Below are 20656 nucleotides of genomic sequence, written 5' to 3' on the forward strand. Positions count from 1 at the left end.
TGTTTTGCATATTTTTGGTTATTAGTTTTTCAGTTTCAGTTATTTTGTTTTAATTAAAAAAAATTGAAAAATTCAAAAAAAATACAAAAACAGTGTATTTGTGTACATCGGTTCTTGCGAACCTTAAAATGGCATTTGAAACAAAGTTTTCTAAATTTTGTATCTCTTGTAGCTTAGATGAGAATTCCTATGTACAACTAAGCAAGTGAGCTTTGGGGCTCTTTATTTGTGATGAGTAAGGTTAAGTGATCTCTTGTACTTAACACTCGTATCACTCTTTTTGACAGGAAAGACTAAAAAATCCTAAGATAAAGGCATAAATAACCATCTCACCATTGTTACCCGCCAATCATGATATGACATCTGTATGCTTCGGCATAGCAAAAGTGCAATGTCAAATGCTTAACATAATTGGGTATTTCTTTTCTCTCATTTGTATACCCATGCATGGCTTGCTTAATAAAAAGAAAATATGCAAAGAAAATGAAAGCAAGAAGAACAAAATGCTTATAAATTTGATTACAAGCGTGTTTTCTAGGAGATGTGGGAGTTATAGGATGTACCTCAAATGTGATAGTTCCCATCAAACAGTTATGATTATGTGTGAGTTAAAGTGATTTTCTCACATCTCAAATCATCATAACATTGAGACACTCATGCAATCTTGCGATATTTTTCACACACACAACACACAATATTCTTTGCTACTCTTGATACATGTGCATGTACAATATGATTTGACCATCACAAGGTTTACATGTGTTGATGTATGGTCACTAAACTGTCTTAACTTATTTTTGAAATATAAAATTGGTTAGACTTGTTTAGTGTGTGTGTGTTTTTGGGAGCTAAATGCTTAACTCTTTTTTGGTTGAGACATGTTTTGAAAGGTTAAAATGTTGGTTGGATCATTGGCTATGTTGGATGTTTGATTGCATTCATATCTATGTTTTTCTCCTCTTTGAAAAACTATTTTTAAGCCATCTCGATACCTTCTCGACACCTCTCGATACCTTCTCGACACCTCTCGATACCTGGCTTATCTGTCGAGCTCTTCATTTGCATCTTATCGCAATCTCGATAGCTTATTGATAGCTTCTAGATCGATCGAGAAACCTCCTGACCTCTCGATAGCTTCTCGATAGCTTCTGAATCGATCAAGAAACCCCCTGACCTCTCGATAGCTTCTCGACACCTTGTGGATCGATCGAGCGTCTGTTGTGTGTCTGATATTTGGTTCCTCGACACTTCCTCGACAGCTGAATCTGTCGATGTTCTTTTTCTCGACACCTTTCGACACCTTCATCTGTCGAGATTTACTGAGGCTCTATATGTAGGTTCTGTGTGATCCGGTCTTCATTTCTCTCGATCTCTCTCTCGATAGATTTGACTTCTCACCTCCCATTTTCACTTTCTCTCACTTAAACTCTTTCCTCAAGGTTTCTTCAAGCTTTTTCAAGATTTTCTTCATTCTACATGCATTTCGTGTTTTGAAACCTAGGTTTTTGTTCTTTTTGAAAATTTTTGGGGTTTTTCAAAATTGTTAAGTTTTTGTGAAAATTTGGGATGGGTTTTTGCCTAAATGAGTTTCAAATCTCATACATTGCATTTCATCAGCATAATAACTGTATTATCATGCATTTAGATGTGTGAAAATTAATTGTGTGCTGGTAGGATTGGATTGGGCGGAGTCCATGATGTCTTTTATATGGTATGTCATATATTCATGCATTTTTCATGCATACATTCTTTCCTTTCAATATACTTGCTATATTTAAACCGTGTTGGAACTTTTCTAAGTGTTTCTTTCTTCCCTCTCTCTCTCTCTAGTTTACGTTAGTGCGTCAATGGCACCAAAACGTAAGTTTGCTCCGGTCCAGAACCTTCTGCGTTCTAGGGCCTCTTCATCTTTTGATCCTACTCCCTCCTCTATCAGGTTCCATGATGAGAAAGCCCAAAAGGACTTCTCGAAGAACTTTGCTAAATGAGGTGTTCATTCTGAATGCCAAGTTGTATTGTCGGATTTTGTCGACACTGACCTTCCCGATGTCATTCACAAACGGGAATAGGAATCACTGTGTGACGTCTCGGTCACATGTCCTACCGTGCTAATTCAGGAGTTTTAATCCAACATGCATGGAACTGATACTTCTGTACCTCTTTTTCACACTCGCGTTCGAGGTACACGCATAGTAGTCACACCGGAGTTGGTATCCGATGTGCTTCATGTTCTAAAGGTTGCGCATCCTGACTACCCTGGTTGTGAGCGTCTACGGACTGTGTCCAAAGACGACTTTCCCAAGAGTTTTTCGGCCTAAAGATCATCTTCTTTCATCTGGTATGATCTTTTTCACTCATTCTATCATGCATTTCATGTTTTTGACCTAACTTTTGGGATTTTTGAAAATTTTAAGCGTTTTTTCAAAATTGATGAAGTTTTTTCTGAAATTTTTGGGATGGGTCTTGTTTAAGTTTTTTTCAAATCATCATGCATTGCATCATATTTGCATTATAACAATGTTTCATTCATTTTAGATGTGTGCTTACATTGTTGCAAACTTGTGTGATGGTAGGTTTGGATTGGGCTGAGCCCATGATGTTTTTTAAGTTTGCATGTCACATGTTCAGGCATTTTCATGCATACGTACCTTCATTTCTCTATATTCTTATATTGATCTGTGTTGGTGCTTTTCTGCGTGTCTTTCTTTCTCTCTCTCCTTCTTTCGGTTAGTTGCTCTATGGCACCTAAATGGAAATCTACTTTGTCCTTGAACCCTCTTCATTTCGGGGCATCTTCTTCTGATTCTACCCCCTCCCATATATGGTTCTGTGATGATAAAGCCCACAAGGACTTTTGGAAGAACTTTTCTAGATAAGGCATTCATTTGAAACGCCAAGTCATTTTATCAGGCTTCTCCGATACTGACCTACCCACTGTCATTCACAGTAGGGGTTGGGAGTTATTGTGTGGCGTCCCAATCACCTGTCCTTCCATGATCATACAGGAGTTTTACTCCAACACGCACGGATTTGATTATTTAGTACCTCTCTTTGTCACTCGCGTTCGAGGTACGCGCATTGTGGTCACTCTAGATATTGTATTCGACATGCTCCATGTCCCAAGGGTAGTGCATCCTGACTACCCCGGCTGTGATTGTCTTAAGACTGTGTCTAAAAATGAGCTCATGTCTTTTTTTCGTGAGCGACCTTCTGATTAGGGTGATCGTCAGTATACCTCTTGCTTGGCCTTTGCTAAAGGTCTGAGGTTTCTTAATATGGTGATGACTTTTGTTTTGCATCCTCTGTCTCACTATAACTCTATCACAGAGCCCCATGCTCAATTTTTTCTATCCTTATTAGAGCATATCTCTATTGGCTTCCCCTCTCACTTCATTCTATCCCTCATAGATGTCTATAGGGATACGGCAACCCATGATAAGCTCATTTTTCCTTCGGCTATCACACAGATTATTCGTCATTTTTCTATCTCCTATCCTGAGTTAGACCACTTCTCAATATGTGTACCATAGACACTGCTACTGTTAAACGGAGCGAGGCGCAGCTACGTTTGAGGCGGACCGTGATGAAAATTCCTCTAGCTTCTATAGCTCCATCCACCTCCGTTCCTTCTTCTTCTGCAGGTGTGGTGACTCTTGAGGACATCATGGTATAGCTTGTGTGCATGGATGCTCGCCTTGACATTCTTAGTGATAAGTTGTGTCAGGTAAACACCCGTGTTGGTCGTATTGCACGACGACAGGCTCCCATGGGTGGTTTCGCTGCTTACTTTTCTCCATCTCCACTAGCTTCAGAGGATAAGAGTGATGATGGCTCCGATAATGATGATGTTGATGAGGACGATGGTGCTAGCTTGCCTAGTGATATGAGATGTCTACTTGATGTACTTACCCTTTGTCACTCGCGACAAAAAGGGGAAGTAGTTTTGGATATAAGAGTAGTCATATACATTGGGGAAGAGTTAGTACTTAGGAGAATTTTGTAAAGGGGAGTGTCTATATTTTGAGGGATGTAGTTATGTATCTTTTTCTTTTCTTTTAGATACATTTTTTGTGTACCTTTGGTCTTGTGACCACTTTGCAATAGCAAACCTTGTATTTATTGATGATATATATACATTTGAGGTTGTTATTACAGTTCTTTCGCCTAGCTTTACATGTGTTGTTTCTTTTCTCTCGTTGTGCACATGCTTCTTATATGTTGTATGCAATCTTTTATTTTTGTCTCACACTAAGATGCCTTGATGAGTTTTGTTTAAAGTGTTTCAAAAATACAGGTTGTCAAAGTCTTCCTTGCCATGAACCCTCTTCTTGCAAAGTTTTTCAAGAGTTTGTGTTAAGATAGATTTTATTGTATTCAACAAATGAGTATGAGTTGAGTGATTTATGACTTCTCTCATATGTTCATTTGTTTGTTGTGGTTTTGTCATGGATTACTAAAGGAGGAGATTGTTAGGACATATGTGAATCATGTTAGGAACATATGTCAATATTTTATGTAATTGGCTAATCCTTTAACAAAATGCACTTTACTTGTAATTGGGTAGATTTAGGATGTGTTTAATGCTTCAAGAAATAAGGCTTCAAGTTCAAGTGTTAAAAACATGCAAGTCTGTCCAAGAATCAAGTGAAGAAGTGTTGTTCATTAAAGCTCGACAGCTAGTATCTATCGAGGCTTAAAAAGCTATTTCAGCTCGAGGCCCGACAGCTTCTCAATGATAGGGTATCTGTCGATATTTATGAAAAACAGATTTTAAGTTTTGGTTTTCATCCAATTTGTGAATGTATGTTTGGGCTTTCTTTTCCCACAACCTTAAACATATATAAGGATTATTTTAAGGGCCGTCACAAAGAGCACAATTGCACAAGTGCACAAGTGTGAAGCAAAGTGTTGTTCACGCAAATTGTGACTGGAAACCTAGTTTGCCCTAGTTCATCTTGAAGAAGCTGTTGTGTTTGTACACCGTAGGGTTTTGTGACCAAGAAACTTCGTGATCTTCATCGTGTGATGGAATTGAAGAACTTTGCAGCCAACATTTTTCTCAAGTTAGTGATTAAGTTACGTATTGGGATTCGTGCATCTTTTGGTTAGTCACGTACTGGGAGCCGTGCAATACAAAGAAAGATTTTCACTATAGAAGAAGTCCAATTGGGTATTAGGGTAAGGGTTCAACTACAAGTTGGTATAAGGTACTAGAATTCCTTTACTTATAATCGCTTGTTGTGATAATAGTGAATTCTCGGGAGTGGTGACTTTAAAATTACCCTGTGGGGTTTTTGTCTTGAAGGTTTTTCTCATTCGTAAACAAATCATCGTGTCAACTTTATTTTCTACTGGATTATATTTTAGTTGGTGATTTGTTTGTGCTGCCACGTACATTGCATGTTAATTTGATTAATTAATAAATTTGGGTAATTAATCAATTAATTTATTACAAAGGGGCAATACATTCTTGGCCTATCAATATATAAGGCTTATTTTAAAGGTTGTCGAGATATGCACAGGATTATGCAAACAAAATTCAAGCATATTGTAACCTAGTTCATCATTCTTTCTGTTGAAGCTACTGTGTCTTTACGCCTAGGGTTTTATGACCAATAAGCTTCCTGATCTTCATTGTTGATGAATTGAAGAACTTTGTAGCCAACAATCTTTCTCAAGTTAGTGAGTGAGTCACGTACTGGGATTTGTGCAAAGGAGTTAGTCACGTATTAGGATCTGTCATCATTGGTTAGTTACGTACTGGGATTCATGCATTGAACAGAGAGATTTCCGCTACAATACAAGTCCAATTGGGTATTAGGGTAAAAGTTCAGTTGTAGGTTGGTATTTCGGGATAAACCATAGGGTTTGGTAAGATTCCTTATATTTGTAACCGCTTGTGATTAATAATAGTAGATTCTCGGAAGTAGTGACCTTAAATCACCTAGTGGGGTTTTGGCTCTGTAGTTTTCCCCATTCGTAAACAAATCTCCTGTATCAAATTTATTTTCCGTTGCATTTAGTTATTTGGTGATTTGTTTCTGCTACCACACTATTGCATGTAATTTGACTAATTATTTAACTTGGGTAATTAATTAATTAATTTGCAAAGGGTAAATTCATTTTAACCCAACAGCTAAGAAGGCCTTGCACATTTGTAGGATGAAAACTTTATAAGAGTGCAGCCATTATCACGTGCCTATTTGTATTGTTGGGTTCGAGGCATGACAACTTCAATGAGCAAAGTGATTGGAAAAATCAAATTTAGAATAATAGGGTCAAAATTACATTTAAAAAGAAAGGGAGTGATTCATTCTTAGCACAAAATTCCTATTAATAGTAATTTTAAACTAAGTGGGCCAAACATGTAGAAATTTAAATGGGAGGTAAGGTGGATACAGGGGATTGAACAGAGGATCTCTTACTCTGATACTATATTAAAGTACTGATTCTCTAAAAAGTTTAAGTTATTAGGAAATGATAAATTTATTCATGTATTTAATCTATCATCATGAACGTCACAAGAGTAGATATACTCAAATAAAAGGGGAATCAACATTGCAAATACAAATATAAATACAATGCTTTCTTTACTACTAGTACTTTCTCTTCAACTAATGTTTTTAGGATATCCATTAACTTTTCTCGTATAACAAAAGAAGAATTTCAAATCATTCATATGAGAGAGAGAGAGAGAACATGATTGTTAAAACCCAAATTGATAAGTATTAATACAGTCTATTCACCCAAATCTAACCCATCAAACATTTGCATAGATCCAATAGCTCAAGCAGGTACATTTGCATATTTTATATTAGGCTATTAGTATTTTCATTCAGTTGGAAGCAGCAAAGGCTGAAATCCATGTTGAAGACTTGCTTGCCAAACTTTCTCAATGTTGGACATTGTGTAACCGCACTCGTGTTCATTCCATCCTTCCAAAGCATGCACAATCCCAGCTATACGCCAAGCACTCATCACTCTTCTTGGCAACCAATTCTGCCACCAATTCAAAATACAAACTCTTGTAAACGAAGAAGAAAAAAAAAATGAAAAAAGTCTGCATGCCTTGCATTTGCATTGAACGAACCATGTTCAATTATTACTAGACTACCCAAAATTAAAGTTTCTTTACTATTTTGGGATAAAGTAGTGATAAATTCAAAATTCAGTTGAAATACATAGAAAATTCTTAAGTACTCCAATAGTACGGAAAAATTGTGTTCATTCCTCTCACATTTATGGTGCACTCCATCATGAATGTAAGAGAAGAGAGCACTATTTTCTATATTCTGGGAGTACTTAAGAATTACTCGAATGACACATATATGTATGTTTTGTACATGCAAAAACTTTGGTTTATTCATGTCTTGATTAGCTTAACTATGCTCACAATTAGTAATTCTTTCCTCCAGCATTACCACCCAATGGAAGAAGTCAAATGGTTTCAAAGGTTTCATTTGAAGAAGTCTTTTCAATACCAACAAAAAAGCCTTCGTTTTCCATAAATTTAGCTCAAACATAATTATATCTTCCACTTTCCACAATATATGACATGCATGCCACTTTATTTTTTCTAACTTCTCTATATTCATGTAATGCCATCAATGAAGAGACCTTGGAAGGATTCTCTACTAACCTCACAAGAGTGCATATTCTCGAGAGACCTGGGAGTCATCATTGCTGGAGGGCTATGGTAGTTACAGTCTTTGCGCAATTTCTTTGGTGGGAATTGTGTGAAGGGAATAAATAATGTTTCTTTGGGCGCCTTTAATTGTTCTTCCTCATCCAATCCATCTCCCACGAACCAAATCTTCAAAAATTCATAATGATTTTACTGTTTCTAAGGTTCAAAGTAGCTATATATTCTTTAACAATAGAATATGAATATAATTGAACTAAAACAATAAAAATTTCATAGACTTACCTTTTGAGAATAACTTACTGAAAATATCAAATTACTTTTAGACTTGGTGTTGAATGATTTGTGTAGCTTCAAAAACTCATCCTCTAGTATTGAAAGCACCTGAATTATGTTAGATTAAAAAGGAATCAGAACTTTGTTATAAATAATATTTTTTGCAACATATGCATGTAGAAAAAGAAAAGAACGTGTTCTCTCCAATGTTTTACTAATTAAGAAGCTCAAACACATTTCCTAAACAGTCTTGTAGTTCAGTAGAATTGCCTAATTATCCTAATAAGGAAAGTATAAAACCTGAATTTGAATTCCTCTCCCCCATGTATTATAAGCAAATAAAAAATATATATATGCATGAACACCCCAAAAGTCACACACATACATGCTTGGGACATTCCGTGGGGCATGTCCTCAATCTGTTGGGAGGAAAAAAGAATGGTTTTCCATTTAGAAAAAAAAAATAAAAAAATTTGATTTCCGCTATATTTTGAAAGATATTGATCATTTTTATATAATATAACTAAGGATTAATATATATTAACTAATAAGGATTAATATATATTAACTAATTAATTGTCATATACCCACAATGTGACATCCTAATTTTGCAAAGAATATCATATCATTGTGTTTCATGTCCTATCATGTTTTTGTCCATACATTTTTTTCCCAATTTGAGGAGAAGGTAAAGAAGTTTTCTTTTACCATATTAGGCCAAACCGAAGTTATTTAAAATGATTGCCATGTATACATAAATAAGAATACAAATCTTCTCTCTCAACTTTGTATATTCCGTGAAGTATATAGTGGGACCTAAAATTTGTATCAAGCAAAACTTCTATGTACTGAGAAGACTTTCATAATGTTCACTTTGTGTATCAATTAATTAGCCAGTGAAAAGGGCACCAAATTTCTTTTGCCACTGCAAAAGTACAGAACATTGAATACCATGCTTACAAAGTATGAAAGTGTTAGCATACAAGCCCATTGGGCTGTAACATGGAAAAAAATAATTGATAGTATCCTAAGCCAGACTTTGCCTGTGGCCGAACATCGATTTTGGCCTTTGTTTTTGTATTGGCTTGAAGAAAATAAACGTACCTTGACACCCCTTTGACATAAGGTAAAGGCCAAGGCATAAGCAACCTTGGTGAGTTTGCCTCTAAGAACCACTTGGGTTGTTCCTCTGGGAATGCTGTTTAGCAGAACAGCAACTGCCAGACTACTCCCATCTACGACCTTCACATTTAGCTTAGGGTATCTCTCAACATAAAGTTCACCATATCTATTAAGCTCCTCTCCCTGCATCCAATGAAAAAGTATGATGATAATATGAACTGTGAAGTTTGGAAGACAACAAAAAAATGGAATATGCAGATATGTGTTCATATGGAAATGGTTTTTTTAATAATAATGATATGTATCCTATAGACTAAAAAAAAAAACATTGAAGGCTTTCATGTGAAGGCCATTGAATTAAATTTTGGAGAATGTTAAAATTAATACTTGTCAAGAATCTTATAACTAAACAACATTATTCGATCCGACTATCTGATCAATAGGAAAATTTTAGTTCAAATCCCCTCCTCAACTTGATTATATTAAGCAAAAAGTAAAAACATATAAAGCTACACTATTAATTTTACTACAACATATTTATAAACTGACATAATAATAATGTGGTTGGTATTATTTCAATAACATAATAAATAAAGTCTAAATTACTTCTCTTTTTTTTAAATCGGTAATACATCAATTTATAAGATTTATATACTAAAATTTATAATTATCTTCAACATCATTTTTGAAATTTTTAGGGATTTTCTAAATAAAAATATATTAAAAAAATTCCAGATGCATGGGAAAGCACATTGACTATCTGAATTGTTAGTGCGACAACAAAGTTGGAGAAATTAAATAACAAAAAAATTAAAGGAAAGAGAATTTTAGTTGAAAATATTGATGAATATATCACCTAGAGTTGGAAACTAAATTATAGAAAGAAAAAAAATTCAAGAAAGAACTAAAACTTGCCTGATTCAAGAGACCTAAGCTTAACACTTTAGTACCTCTTTCCTCTGCTTCCAGTATGGCTTCCTCAATTAAGCTATTTATTGTCTCATTTTGATATTGCAGAAAGTACTGCATACATAAGTATTGAGAAATATAGATCACATACGATTGAAAGAAAGTAACAAATATAGGTCAATATTAAAATAACATAGAAAAATCATTCTTACTTGTATTCCGTATTTTGGTATGACCCAACTTTGTAATCTGAGTTTATTAAAACGGTATCTCTCAACAATGAAAGTACGGCCATATAACCAATTTAACATCATAGACCACAATGTCACAGGCCAAATCAATGAGAAGTACCATTTTGATGTGTAGGGTTTGGAGGCCAAAGAGGCAAAACCAAGCCTAAGATGATAGATGGACTCAGGCGTAGCTAGATGAGTTAGATGCACTACATCTGGTAATTCTGCTTCCCTTTTGAGTGAAATTTCATATAATTCATCTGTAGATTTGTCCATGGTACTATATATGTAGTCATAGAGTGGCATGAACAACGAATAATTGGTACGGAATTGTGTATGATGCAGAGAGTGAAACCTGTTGTACCAAAACCAAAACCATTATAGATTATAATATTATTATTATTAAGAATGATGAAGATGGTTGAGCACTCATGCTTTACAAAATCCATAAATATAAATGAGCCAAATCAAACTGAATATTAAAAGTTCATGATTGTTAATTTAATTTTATATTAAGCATGAATCAAATTAATGATCATCAATAAACTATATTAGATATTCAAAATTAATTTATTTTCTTATCAAAAAAATTCTAGCTTATCCATATACTATTTAATTAACTTTTTATTTTTCCATATATAATAATATCGTGAATAAAAGTTTCACTTGTTCACAAATTTATGCTTATAAATTATATTTGATTAATATATTATTTTTAATTTAAATTAATAATTAAATTATAATTGAAAATTTATTATTTAAGTTAATTGGATAGAAATATTTCATTTACAAACTTATAAAAATTTGATTTACCATTCACGTATTTGGCTAAAATTATATATAATTCTGACAACGAAATGGATGGTTCACATTATCAATAAATTTTTTTTAAAATTACATCTTCTAATTAAATAATTTATTAACTCACGCAATCCAATATCAAATCTCTACCAAATACATATAGACATAGTTATATATAAATGAATTGAGTTTCCTAGTGACAAGCTTATTAAAACCACATTATTATTTTTGAGTTTGACTTATTTATTAGTCGAATTTTAAACTTCAGAGTTTAGTTTGTTTAGTAAATAATCAAATATAAACAAGCTTTTTATCCACTAAGCTAAACCCCATATCCTCCAAATCTCTACAAATAAACCCAACTTACATCAACACGCCTAGCTATCATTGCCAGCAATTGACAATGAGAGCATGGCCATGCAAGTACCCACCTGACAAATGCACACCATGCCACACTAAAATCCTAAAACCCACCCAATCAACCATATGTCCACAATTGAATTCATTCACATCGTAATCCATAGAGTCCTTTTAGTGCCACAAAAGGTGACATAACAAATGTCACAACTCGCCCATATGGCGAGTTGTGGTTGGTGGAGGGGTGGTGGTGAGTCCATGTGGAAACACCCCTCACCAACCACAGCTCGTCACATGAGCGAGTTTTGACATTTGTTGTGCCACTTTATATGGCATAAGACTTATTCTAACCCATACTCTGTTGCCATATGCACAATTTCCCAAACTTACACCAACACAACTCTTAAGACTCAATCGGTGACAATCTAGAGATAGGGTGCTTGAGAGTGATGCAGCGGGAGTGAGAGGAAACGAGAGATTTTTTCTTTTTCTTTTTTGGTTCTTCTACTGTAGGAGCTACTGTTAGAGTTAGATTTAATGTTAAATTAGCGATGGTGTCAAAAGTTTAAATTATTAGAAAATGATGAATTTAATTATTTAACCATAATTCTAATATTTCTCCTCATGTGTAGGCCTTAAACTCTCCTTTAATATATAATAGGGTAGTATATATTAACGGGCATTGTAAGGTGTTCGTTAACAAACAACTTTATGTCAAATCATATTCTTTGATGTAAATGAGTTCTAATTAACTCAACTGGTAAAGTCTCTGATGATTAAATAAGAAATCTAGAGTTCAATCCCCACCTATACTAAAAAACGATTGATGTCTTGATCTGATAATAAAGAGCTATCATCAAGAGCGGATGCCATAGATTGAAATTCTCTCAACCTATATTAATATTTAAGGGGCACATGCATTATTAACATAAATGAATGAAAGGAATAATTTGAAAATAGTCTCAAAGATATGAGGGCAAAAAAAGAGATATGAAAATGACATATTTTTAACATGGATATTAAAATAAAGGACCAAATGTTAATTCAATATTCTTCTTTTTTATTGTTTTTTTTTTTAAGGTTAATTCAATCATGTTCCTATTCATCGGAAAAGAAAAAACCATTCTTAATTCAAAAGTGGTCCAAACTCCGACCAAAAAATATATCTTGAGCATGACAGTGAATTTGACATATTTTGTTGTTGTTTTTGAGGAAAATGATATGACAGAATGACATGCATTAACAATAAACAGGAACGGTTGACATTGGTTAATATTTTCCTATTTATATATAACTCCTGTAAATATAGTTCTTAGATCAGACATTAATCATTCATCTTAAAAAATATTTTTATGAAAAAAAATTTTCAAAAAATTTTAAAAATTAGTAGCTGTTTTATCTTCTCATATATATATTTTAAATAGTTTACTAAAATATGTCCTTAGTAAAACCCTATATATAACCGTGTATATATATATACACACACATATATAAAGAAAAATATAATAATAAATAGTACGTGGATGTGTACGTACCAAACTCTTAAGGGCCCGTTTGGTATATGTGTTTAAAAACTGAAAATCGTTGTTTGAAAACATTTGTAAAAATACGTGTGGATGAAAAAGTGTGTGAACATACAAGTAATATTATTTAAAAACTGAAAATTGTTGTTTCAAAACACAAACATTTTGGTGGCGTTTGGATAGCGCGTTTGCGCGTCCACGTCCACATCTGGGCTTTTCTTTTTTTTTTTTCAAGCGTGTCTGTCACTGTTCATTGGTCATGAACAGTGATTTTAGACCAATGAACAGTAATTTTTGGTATGAACAGTTTTTTTTTACCCATTTAAAAATTATTTTGCTACTGTATTTTCAGTTTTCAATTTTCAGTAATAAATTCTATCCAAACACACCCTTTAAAAGCTGTTGTTGACAAATGTGTACTGCCATCAAAATGCATGCCACATCGCCACAGATATTTCGAGCTTCCGGAATGGTGTTGCAGAAGATCATTAATTGACAGTCATTTAATAGATTATTTTCTTCTTCTTCTTTTTTAATATCCTCTAAAATATAATATCCTGTAAATTAAAAATTAAAGTGTTCTAACGTTATTCTTTATAATTTAAATTATATACAACTTAAAGAAACAAAACGCATTAAAATTTTCAACGAAATAGAGGAGTGTTTCAAAACTGTTAATAAAAAAAAAGAATTATTGTTGAAATTGTACTAAAAAGAATGAACATATAATAATGGACAAACAAAATAAGGTGCAGATCTCTCTCTCTCTCTCTCTCTCTCTCTCTCTCTCTCTCTCTATATATATATATATATATATATATATATATATATGTATGTATGTATATTAATTTTCATCTAAACACATTAGGCATTAAATTAATCAACTTGAAATGTATTTGTGCGTTAATTTGTGTTAGATACAGTTGGATACCAAGCAATAATATGTTTTGCTAGATGAAAGAGAAAAATTATAAAATGAGTACTGCTAAAACACTCTCTCATTCTAAATTGTTAGTTTTATTTATTTTTTATTTTTTTGAGAAAGGGTTTTATTTTATTTTATTTTAAGATGTTACAAAATGTATTCCTAATTAAAAAGTGAATAAATAAATTTCATAATCTATCATTTTTACTAACTGCATCACAATAAATAATATTCACTTAAAAGTTGAAATTTTCAAATAGAACCAATAATATGGGACAGAGGCAATAGAAAATAAGGTGAAAGAAAGGGCTTGAGAGACTTACGAGGGGGTGTACATGAGGTACTTCAGTGGAGGAAAGATGAAAAAGAGCCACTTTGGAATGAGCTCGTGATTGCAGTGACCCATATTGTTCATAAAATCAATATAAGTGAGGTAGCCAGCAATAGATGCAATAGAGGCAGTACTAGTAAGTATTGCTGTTAACATTGGTATGGAAAACAATGCGAAATATGCTACGTGCTCTGCAAATGGATGAATGACAGCTGAAAAAAAAAAGTCTTATAATATGATTAAGTCCATTATGATTTAATAAAAAAGTTAGTGAAAGATTCTATTTTGTCACAAACATATATAATATCTAAGAAGTTATTTATTCAAATTGGAAATGTAGAAAATAAATTGAAATTCACATAAAAATCCAAAGTTGGGCCTTATAAAACAATTTTTTTTTTTATTTCACTATTTTGACCTTGGTACTATATATATAAAGTAAGGATATCTTGAAACATTTGAAAAGTCAACACCAAAAAATACTATTCAATTATTAAAAGTATAAATAATATTGTTGATAATAAAATTTCCAAAATCGACGTGACTTCACATTAATTTCTAAGTCTTCAACCATAGGAATTTCTAATTCCCCCCGCCAAACACCCTTTACCAATACTACATAGGGATTTATTAATTGTTATGCAGAATTGTAAGGTTGGGTTTTTTTTTTTTTTGTTAAATAATTATACTTAGTGATCCATCCAAAATTGAAAATCAAATGAATATTTGTATTTGACATTTTTGTCATCTGCGGTTTGAGATTGAACCCAAAGTAAAAAGTTTGGAATTCTAAGATTTTTATATTGTTGCACAACTTGCATGATTGCATCTAGTTCTACCTAAAAAAAATGGATTTATAAAAATAAAATAAGGTTGATTGGTATTAGGATTACTAAGCCACACAAGCAAGCATAATATATATATATATATATATATATATATATATATATATATATATATATATATATATATATTCATCAAAATAAAACAGATAATTAGAAGTTGACTAGTCATGGCATTCAATTTGCAATTATTATGAGTTTTCATAGCAAAAAAGTCAATGATTAAGAGACTGATATCAATGGTAAGGGACCACTGGCTCCCTCACGTGATTGAGTTATAGGTTGACCACTGCACATTCTTGATGTGATGGTCACTTCATAAATATAAGTGTTTGTGAAGTGTGGGGGGTAAAGGCTGGAGTTCAAGTCTCTAGGAAGGAGCTTCACACACATATACACTTAAATTATGTCAAAGTATAAATTTTATCTTGTTTCTCAACAAAAAAAAAAAAAAAATTATAGGTTGACCTTAAACTCAACCTAAACAATAATCTTTAATCATGTCAATGTTTTAGGATTTTTTTTCAATTCATGATTAATGACACATACCAATTAAGATCCTAATCACTGGGTACCACACTGAGTGGTACTTATAGATGCATACTTTTTCTGATGAACCTTATAGATGCATACTTCAATATCAAAGTGCATGTAATAATGTATTATATATCATAGTCCTACAGTTTAAGCTGCGGCGGATTAGGCTTGGGGCCACAGTTGATCTAAACTTATTAGGCCAAGTGTTATATCGAGAGGTGTCATCTAATTAATTATTTATTAGATCTGCTTAATGGTTTTTTTTTATAAATAAAGTTAATGGGTGCTCTTAATGTATTTGTTAACTTTTATAGGACTGTAAAAAAAAATCAATTATTTTTTCTTTTTCGCATAAAAATTTTCTAAATTAAAATATTCTATAAACCAATACTTTTGAGATATCTAATAACTTTTCTCTTATTTATTATACAAAAGTTAAGTACAATTTTTTAAATGTGCTAGATAGAAGTTTAATTTTTAAATTTAACGAAAATCCTAATATAGAATGCTTATTACTAATAAATCATGGGAAAACATTGCTTAGTTATGAAATTTGGGAGAAATTGTAACTACACCATAGTTATGGAGAAAATACATTTTGCAATGAAAAAAAGAAAAAAAAAAAAAAAGAAGTAACACAAAATCATTTAGTCATACTCATATGAACATATGATGTTCGAACATAAATCTATTGTGGTATTCAATACTAAAAAACACCGACGTTATTAGCCCAGGCTTATGTTATGGCCCCACTACAAAAGGTCCTACCTTTCATTATAAGAACGTCCAAGTTTTTACAATAAAAATTGTTTTAAAAACTAGACCAATAAAATAGTAGCCCAATAAAAATATAACCAAATGAAACCTTAAATTATTTTGAAAATGTTATAAGTGTGTTAAATCATCATAATGATTTATTTTATTATGGAAAATGTTAAAGAGCACAGTTAAGGATGAGTTAGTGTAGAGTATAACTAACAAAAAATTGAAATAAATTGACGAGAGAGGTTGAAGATACGGCTGAAGTGATAAGTAAAACTCAAACAGTTAGTTATTCCAAATCTGAACCCTATAAAGTTGGTCAAAAATAGGACATAAAACAAAATTTTAATCGACACACGACCCATTTACTATAATAGCTTGAGACTATCATGTTTTAAAACTAATATCTTGCTAACACTAGTGACCCTAATCTCTCATGGAGCAACACACTAAAATACTTTGCCTACCTCTCTAAAAATATAAAATTGAATTGGGTTACAACTGCAATGATCATTACTAACAACCCTCTTTTTAAATAATATTAATTTTTTTTATCATTTTAAATGATATGTTTACAGTTTCCATTTATAGTAACTTACTATTTTCTTGGTAAATGTGAGTCCAATGAGCAGGAAAGGTCAAATTAGCCCGATAATGCAAACAAATATTTTATGGGTTTTACTAACTTATGCTCTTACAATATATATTAGTAAACCATTTTACGAAGTTTTTTATGGAAAAGTAAAAAATTAATTAATTATTTTGACAATTTTTTTAATTTTTCATAAAAATTCTCTAAAATGGATAGTTAATGTATACCTTAATCGGACTCATATTTTATACACAATAAACTTACAAGTTATAGGCTCTGTGGCAATTGAAGAATGGTGATGGGAATGGTAGCGAGAGTAAAGATAATGGTGGTGCAGTGCTCTGTGGAGCCAATAATAGAGAAACTCCACAGGACCAGAATACAGAAGAATCGTCATAATTACTCCATTTGTCCTCCATAATGGTAGGTTCTCTGCCTGAGTCAATGTCTTATTTACTAGGTAGAACAACGCTCCACTTAACAATATTTGGTCATCCCTGTCCAAATATATTTGTAAGGAAAAATAAAAATGAAACACACCAAATTATAATTAAGATAATTATAATTTCTACGTACACAAGTGTGTTTGTGTACATGCATGTATGTGTGAATGTATGTATTTGTATTAATTTATAATTACTGACCAATTGCTTTCTCTGTCAACTTGCTCAAACTCGATACTCTTGTCAACGATCGAGCTCTTGCCTCTGGCAGTCCAGTAACGAGAGAGACTTATCCATATTTGGTTGTGAAGCATCCTCCATAGTAGAAATGGAAATATGAGGAAAAGTGAAAGGGACCTTTCACTCTTATCCTTAACTATGAACGAGTAGGTGCTATGAATGGCCCAAGGAGCTAGGATCACGTACTACCACAAAAAAAAATTATTAAAAAAAAAAAGCACTCTAAGCAACAAAGATTTGGTCACAGCAGAAACCGAAAGTTTGGATTAACAACAACAACAACAGCAATAATATGATTATATGCCCTACTTTCTTTCTTTTTTTGATAAACTTATATGCCCACTTAGAAAGACTATTTAAAAAGGCCTATTCATATCATATCAATATATCATGTAGAATTTAATTTCGGCCCAGCAGATCATTAAGCCCATTAAGTGATTTGTTTCAAATTTATTTGACATAATATTTAAAGAAACCCTAAGGCACGTTTCGTTAAGACTTTGGAGGTGCTCTTGTGAGATCTAAAATGTACTATATCTTGTTTTTTCTAAGTCGTTGCTAGAAATCATTCTCATACCATTAAAATCGGTAGATCTAAAGTTGCTGCTACAAGATCAACAACTGCTGATGATTTGAAATCTTTGAGTGGGATCTCAAAGTCACAAACAGGGAGTTCATGTTCAGCAAATTCAAGATAGAAGAATCCATGGAGTCAGAGCTACACGTGGTCGTATTAGTAAGTTCTACATATGGTAGCTTTAGATTTAGGGTTTAAATCTATTATAATATTCCATTTTATCATAATAGATTTGTTTACTTTGAGGATAGATAGGTTAAATCATCCACAGGTTTTTATTTTGAAACGGTTGGTTTCATTGGTTTTCCCAAGTTATTATATTAATGTCTTCTTCACTTTTCTGCACCAAGTAATATGTTTGCATGTGTTTAATCTAGATCTCATAATTAATCTAAGTAAATACTTAGCTTATTCATTAGGTTAAGTTAATCTAGTTTTTAAGGGGTCTAAACGAACAAATAGAACATAACCCCCCAACATACACATAAAATGTAAGACAAACATATGTAAACTTAAAAGCTTTAGTACACTAGACAAGAATTGAGATTGCATTGAATCTGTCTTACACATAAAATGTAAGACAAACATATGTAAACTTAAAAGCTTTAGTACACTAGACAAGAATTGAGATTGCATTGAATCTTGTTTAGTGCCATCACATTTAAGGGGTATTATTGAATACTCTGGTACACTATTTACTTTTGTGTCATTATTTTAATGGGCCTAGTTTATTAAAGCATAAGAGGTAAGTCAAACTTAAGCCAAGTCCAAAAAACACCCTAAAAAGTATGGAAAGGCAATTATAGAAAACTATTAGAAGTAAAACTTTATAATCACACAAAATATCACAATTTTTATTATAACTTTCCACATTGCAAATTAGGACTAGTAAAAAAGAAGTCGTGGGTCTATATAAAAGTGACATATATGCAGCTAATCACAGTTTGTCAGCATAGGACAGTTATGGCAAAAATTGTGGAGTTTACAAAAATTACAAAAACTGAACTTGCATTGATCCACCACTTGTTTGTTTACAACCATCCTTTAGAAACTATTTCTAACTTTTGCTCTTAAGAAGCTGTGTTGAGAAACTGTCTAGATTATTATAAAAAAGAGAAACTTTAACCCAAAATTAAAAATAGGGAAGAGTATATATATATATATATATAAAATACTGTCTTCTTACTTTTCATATGTTGTTAGCAGATAGTTCTAAACCAGAGAATATTTGTTCATCCACCGTGCGTGGATGAAATGGTAATGTGTGTAACCCTGCAGCAAAGTTATTTCAAACACTTACCAACCTCACCATTATACGGCCCATGCTTTATATGCCACATTTTAGTGCACGTTTTCAAACAATATCCAAAACTTAAAAAATAAACTGTACAAACAAGCATTTACAACCTAAACTCAAGTCACAGATTGTGTATGTGTGTGTGAGAGAGAGAGAGAGAGAGAGCATTGGCTTATATAAGAACACCACCTTAAATCTTCCAAGAGGCGTCCATGGCCAGTCTGTGAGAATTCCTGGTTTAGTAGCCATAGAAATACAATTACAAGTATGGAACTTTCTGTTGCTGATGCATATATGTGCAAATCAACCTTATGGTAGGTCTGTTACATATATACACTACTTTCATCATGACACACTGGGTAGCATTCACTTGTCCAAGTCAGTACGGATATGATGCATGCCACGTAGCCAACCGGACTTCTATACAAATTAAAGTATGTGGGGACCTGTACACGTGGATACTTATTATTCAGCACAGTGGAGTGTGGACTTTCCAAGCCCAACACAGCAGAACCGTCCTTTCACCCCCATCTTTGATCCCTCTTGATATTATCCAGCAACCTTCATTTACACAGCTTCCATTTCTCACCGCCCTTACTGCACCTCATTTATTGCTTAAAATTGCCTGCATTTGGCGTTTCGCGTTTTAAATAGCGGGACTTACGGCGACAGTGGGTCCCATGGCAACGTGGATACTGTGCACATGGCATATTAGGTAATGTTTTAGGTCTCACCCAGTACTATTTATATTTAAAAATTATTTTATTACAATACTTTCAGTAATAAATTTTTAATTTTTAGTAATAAGCGGTATCTAAACAAACACTTAAACATGGCATCATAAAGTTTCCTCAAGTGAGATTATCACTTTCAAAATTTATGTCTATTTGCCACAGAAATTTTCACAATTTTTAACATAATTCACTCAAGCAACGTGTTATCAATATTGGGTTCATGTGATTTCACAATTCTACTATTCATAATTTATCATATAATGAGTTGTCATTCATTTTTTACTTAAATGCATGGCATTGTAAAGTATCATCTAGCGAGATTATTACTTTCAAACTATATGTCTATTTAGCACAATAATTTTTACAACTTTTATCTTAATTTGTTCATGTAAGTAGTTGTCAATAGTTGGTTTGTGTGGATTCACATAGTTCTACCGTACACAACTTATCATTTGATAGTTGTGACAGTTATGACACCGACTTATTGACTTATTGTTCCACTTTTACTTATTG

The 20656-nt window shown here is 32.6% G+C and overlaps 1 protein-coding gene across 1 annotated transcript; it reads right to left on the minus strand.

The window, feature by feature from the left end:
* Positions 1-6535: 6535 nt before the first annotated feature.
* Positions 6536-19703, minus strand: LOC142614818 (very-long-chain aldehyde decarbonylase CER1-like). Its single transcript, XM_075787453.1, has 10 exons — positions 19599-19703; positions 17497-17720; positions 17117-17349; positions 14112-14331; positions 10162-10537; positions 9956-10063; positions 9023-9223; positions 7928-8026; positions 7640-7813; positions 6536-6999 (listed from the first exon to the last, which is right to left on the minus strand). The coding sequence occupies exons 1-10, from the start codon at positions 19656-19658 to the stop codon at positions 6832-6834; spliced, it is 1863 nt and encodes a 620-aa protein (XP_075643568.1). The 5' UTR covers positions 19659-19703; the 3' UTR covers positions 6536-6831.
* Positions 19704-20656: the final 953 nt, after the last annotated feature.

Source organism: Castanea sativa, chromosome 11, assembly GCF_040712315.1.
Source record: "Castanea sativa cultivar Marrone di Chiusa Pesio chromosome 11, ASM4071231v1".
Lineage (NCBI taxonomy): Eukaryota > Viridiplantae > Streptophyta > Magnoliopsida > Fagales > Fagaceae > Castanea > Castanea sativa.